The sequence below is a fragment of the Megalops cyprinoides genome, chromosome 8 (genome assembly GCF_013368585.1).
Source record: "Megalops cyprinoides isolate fMegCyp1 chromosome 8, fMegCyp1.pri, whole genome shotgun sequence".
NCBI lineage: Eukaryota > Metazoa > Chordata > Actinopteri > Elopiformes > Megalopidae > Megalops > Megalops cyprinoides.
Window position 1 is genome coordinate 658764 of NC_050590.1, and position 5000 is coordinate 663763.

General features: G+C 52.0%; 1 protein-coding gene across 1 annotated transcript in view; it reads left to right on the forward strand.

The window, feature by feature from the left end:
- Window positions 1-5000, forward strand: part of LOC118782215 (Fanconi anemia group A protein-like) — a 49492-nt gene that overhangs the window by 31366 nt on the left and 13126 nt on the right. Inside the window, exons 23-24 of the mRNA XM_036535516.1 lie at window positions 2108-2178; window positions 4895-4994. Coding sequence (XP_036391409.1) covers window positions 2108-2178; window positions 4895-4994 — 171 coding nt within the window. The remainder of the gene's footprint in view (window positions 1-2107; window positions 2179-4894; window positions 4995-5000) is intronic.

Sequence of the window (5000 nt, forward strand, 5' to 3'; positions counted from 1 at the left end):
GTCTGTCTGTCTGTCTTTCTTTTCACCCTGTCTGTGCTTCTGTCTGTCTGTCTGTCTGTGTGACCTGTCTCTCTCTCCGTCTCACTCCTTTGTCTGTCTGTCTGTATTACCTGTCTCTCTTTCTTTCCACCCTATCTATGCGTCTGTCTGTCTGTCTGTCTGTCTGTGTGACCTGTCTCTCTCTCCGTCTCACTCCTTTGTCTGTCTGTCTGCATTGCCTGTCTGTCTTTCTTTTCACCCTATCTATGCGTCTTTCTGTCTGTCTGTCTGTCTGTGTGACCTGTCTCTCTCTCCGTCTCACTCCTTTGTCTGTCTGTCTGCATTGCCTGTCTGCCTTTCTTTTCACCCTGCCTGCGTGTGTGTGTCCGTCTGTTTCTCTGGCCTGTCTGTCTGTCTCACCTGCCTGTCTGTCTCACCTGTCTATGTCTGTGTGTCTGTCTGTCTGTCTGTGTGACCCGCCTCTCTCTCTGTCTGCATGTCTGTCTGCCTTTCTTTTCGCCCCGTCTGTATGCCTTGTGTGTCTGCCTGTCTGTCTTTCGTTTTGCCCTGTCTGTCTGTCTGTCCCATCTGTTTGTCTGTGTCTGTCTCACTTGTCTGTCCGACCTGTCTGTCTGCCTTTCTTTTCGACCCATCTGTGCATCTGTCTGTCTGTCTGACCTGTCTCTCTCTCTGCCTCGCCTGTCTGTCTGTCTGTGTGTCTGTCTCAGCTGTCTGTCTCGCCTGTCTGTCTGTCTGTGCCTCGCCAGACTGTTCGCCTGTCTGCGGCACCCGTTGGTGCGACTTGTCTCACTGTCTGCACGACCCGTCTGTCTGTCTGTCTGTCTGTCTGTCTGTTTTGCCTGTCTTTCTGTGTCACCCGTCTGTCTTTCCATCCTTCTTTCCAGCTTGTCTGTCTGTCTGTTTTGCCTGTCTTTCTGTGTCTGTCTGTCTGTTTTGCCTGTCTGTCTGCGTCTTTCCGTCTTTCTTTCCAGCTTGTCTGTCTGTCTGTCTTTCTTTTCACCCTGTCTGTGTTTCTGTCTGTCTTTCTTTTCACCCTGTCTGTGTTTCTGTCTGTCTATCTTTCTTTTCACCCTGTCTGTGTTTCTGTCTGTCTGTCTGTCTTTCTTTTCACCCTGTCTGTGCTTCTGTCTGTCTGTCTATCTTTCTTTTCACCCTGTCTGTGTTTCTGTCTGTCTGTCTTTCTTTTCACCCTGTCTGTCTGTCTTTCTTTTCACCCTATCTGTGCATCTGTCTATGTGCCCTGTCTGTCTGTCTGTCTGTCTGTGTGACCTGTCTCTCTCTCCGTCTCACTCCTTTGTCTGTCTGTCTGCATTACCTGTCTCTCTTTCTTTCCACCCTATCTATGCGTCTTTCTGTCTGTCTGTCTGTCTGTGTGACCTGTCTCTCTCTCCGTCTCACTCCTTTGTCTGTCTGTCTGCATTGCCTGTCTGCCTTTCTTTTCACCCTGCCTGCGTGTGTGTGTGTCCGTCTGTTTCTCTGGCCTGTCTGTCTGTCTCACCTGCCTGTCTGTCTCACCTGTCTGTCTGTCTGTGTGACCCGCCTCTCTCTCTGTCTGCATGTCTGTCTGCCTTTCTTTTCGCCCCGTCTGTATGCCTTGTGTGTCTGCCTGTCTGTCTTTCGTTTTGCCCTGTCTGTCTGTCTGTCTGTCCCATCTGTTTGTCTGTGTCTGTCTCACTTGTCTGTCCGACCTGTCTGTCTGCCTTTCTTTTCGACCCGTCTGTGCATCTGTCTGTCTGTCTGACCTGTCTCTCTCTCTGCCTCGCCTGTCTGTCTGTCTGTGTGTCTGTCTCAGCTGTCTGTCTCGCCTGTCTGTCTGTCTGTGCCTCGCCAGACTGTTCGCCTGTCTGCGGCACCCGTTGGTGCGACTTGTCTCACTGTCTGCACGACCCGTCTGTCTGTCTGTCTGTCTGTCTGTCTGTTTTGCCTGTCTTTCTGCGTCACCCGTCTGTCTTTCCATCCTTCTTTCCAGCTTGTCTGTCTGTCTGTTTTGCCTGTCTTTCTGTGTCTGTCTGTCTGTTTTGCCTGTCTGTCTGCGTCTTTCCGTCCTTCTTTCCAGCTTGTCTGTCTGTCTGTTGGTCGGACCTGTCTGTCTCTCCGCCGCCCTCAGGTGGCCAACGCGATCCTGAGAAGCTTCTGCCAGTGTCTCCTGGACGCCTCCGGGAAGAGCCCCCCAAACAGGTGAGACGGGAGGAGAGAGTGAGACAGGCTGGAAGGACAGACGGGTGTCAGAGAAACAGATGAGAACCATTAAAGGGGAGAGAGAGACAGGCCAGAAGGACAGACAGGTGCCATAGGAACAGGTGAAGACAATAAAAGAGGAGAAAGAGAGAGAGACAGGCTGGAAGGACAGACAGGTGTCAGAGAAAGAGATGAGAACCATTAAAGGGGAGAGAGAGACAGGCTAGGGGGACAGACAGGTGCCATAGAAACAGGTGAAGATAATAAAAGACGAGAAAGAGTGAGACAGGCTGGAAGGACAGACAGGTGTCAGAGAAGGAGGTGAAGACGATAAAAGAGGAGAAAGAGAGAGAGACAGAGAGACAGGCTGGAAGGACAGACAGGTGTTAGAGAAAGAGGTGAAGACGATAAAAGAGGAGAGAGAGACAGAGAGACAGGCTGGAAGGACAGACAGGTGCCATAGAAACAGGTGAAGACAATAAAAGAGGAGAGAGAGACAGAGAGACAGGCTGGAAGGACAGACAGGAGCACAGACAGACAGACGGATGGGGGGAAAGCAGACAGAGGAGGGTCAGACAGACAGACAGACAGACAGGCATTAAAGGCGGACTCCGCATAGATGCACAGACAGGTGGGAAAGACAGACACGCACAGGCAGACAGGTGGGACGGACAGACGGAAGAGAGAGAGTCACTCAGACAGATACAGAAGAGACAGACAGGCACAGGAGAGAAAGACAGATACACAGACAGAGGAGAGAAAGACAGACAGACACACAGAGAGGAGAGACAGACAGACAGACCCAGGAGAGACGGACAGACAGACAGACAGATAGACAGAGGAGAGAGACAGACAGACAGACAGATAGACAGGAGAGACAGACACAGAAAAGACAGATACGAAGATAGGAAAGGCAGACGAAAGAGAGACAGACAGACAGACACACAGGAGAGACAGGGAGACATAGAACAGACAGACAGGTGGGAGAGAAAGACAGACCCGGGAGAGACAGACAGATAGAGAGAGAGGAGAGAGAGACAGACACACCCAGGAGAGACAGACAGATAGAGAGAGAGGAGAGAGAGACAGACACACCCAGGAGAGACAGACAGATGCACAGACTGGCAGACAGGAGAGACAGACAGACGCACAGAAAGACAGACGAATAGGAGAAATCGACACAGGAGAGGCAGACAGACACGCAGACAGAAAGGAGCGAGAGAGACAGGAGAGACAGACAGACAGACTGACTCATGGGAGAGACAGACAGACAGACACAGGAGAGACAGACAGAGAAGAGAAACAGACAGAGGAGAGAGACAGACAGACAGACAGGAGAGACAGTCAGACAGAGGAGAGACAGACAGAGAGGAGAAACAGACACAGGAGAGACAGACAGAAGAGAGACAGACAGGAAAGACAGACAGACAGGAGAGACAGACAGACAGAGGAGAGACAGACAGACAGGAGAGGAGAAACAGTCAGACACAGGAGAGACAGACAGAAGAGAGACAGACAGAGAGGAGAAGCAGTCACACAGGAGAGACAGACAGACAGACGAGAGACAGGCAGACAGAGAAGAGAAACAGATGCAGGAGAGACAGACAGACAGAGAAGAGAGAGAGACAGACAGGCAGACACAGACAGACACAGAAGAGCCGGACGGACAGACAGATGGGAGAGACAGACAAAAAAGAGACAGACAGACACAGGGGAGACAGAAAAACAGATGAGAGAGACAAATAGATGGGAGACACGAAAAGGCACAGAAGAGACAGACAGGCAGAGAGGAGAGACAGTCAGACAGAGGAGAGACAGACAGACAGGAGAGACAGTCAGTCAGACGCAGGAGAGACAGACAGACAGGAGAGACAGTCAGTCAGACGCAGGAGAGACAGACAGACAGGAGAGACAGACAGTCAGACGCAGGAGAGACAGACAGACAGAGACGAGAGACACACAGACACACCCAGGAGAGACAGTCAGACACACAGAGGAGAGACAGACAGACAGAGGAGAGACGGACAGACAGGAGAGACAGTCAGACAGGAGAGACAGTCAGTCAGACACAGGAGAGACAGACAGACACAAAGGAGATACAGACAGAAAGGAGAGACAGACAGACACAGGAGAGACAGACAGACAGAGGAGAGACAGACAGAGAGGAGAGACAGACAGACAGAGAGGAGAGACAGACAGACAGGAGAGACAGACAGACAGAGAGGAGAGACAGACAGAAAGGAGAGACAGACAGACAGAGAGGAGAGACAGACAGAAAGGAGAGACAGACAGACAGACAGAGAGGAGTGACAGTCAGACAGACAGGAGAGACAGACAGACACAGGAGAGACAGACAGACAGAGAGGAGAGACAGACAGACAGAGAGGAGTGACAGTCAGACAGACAGGAGAGACAGACAGACAGGAGAGGCAGACAGACAGAGAGGAGAGACAGACAGACAGAGAGGAGTGACAGTCAGACAGACAGGAGAGACAGACAGACAGGAGAGGCAGACAGACAGAGAGGAGAGACAGACAGACACAGGAGAGACAGACAGACAGAGAGGAGTGACAGTCAGACAGACAGGAGAGACAGACAGACACAGGAGAGACAGACAGACAGAGAGGAGAGACAGACAGACAGAGAAGAGAGACAGACAGCCCCCCCACCGACCGCACATTAACCCCTCACTCTCCCCTCCCCCCCCCGACCCCAGACAGGGCCAGTGGGCCAATCACTTTATCAGAACGCTCCGGGGACACGCCCACCTCCTCCCCGCCCTCCTCCACCGCCTATCCGACCTCCTCGGCAACCAGGTAAGC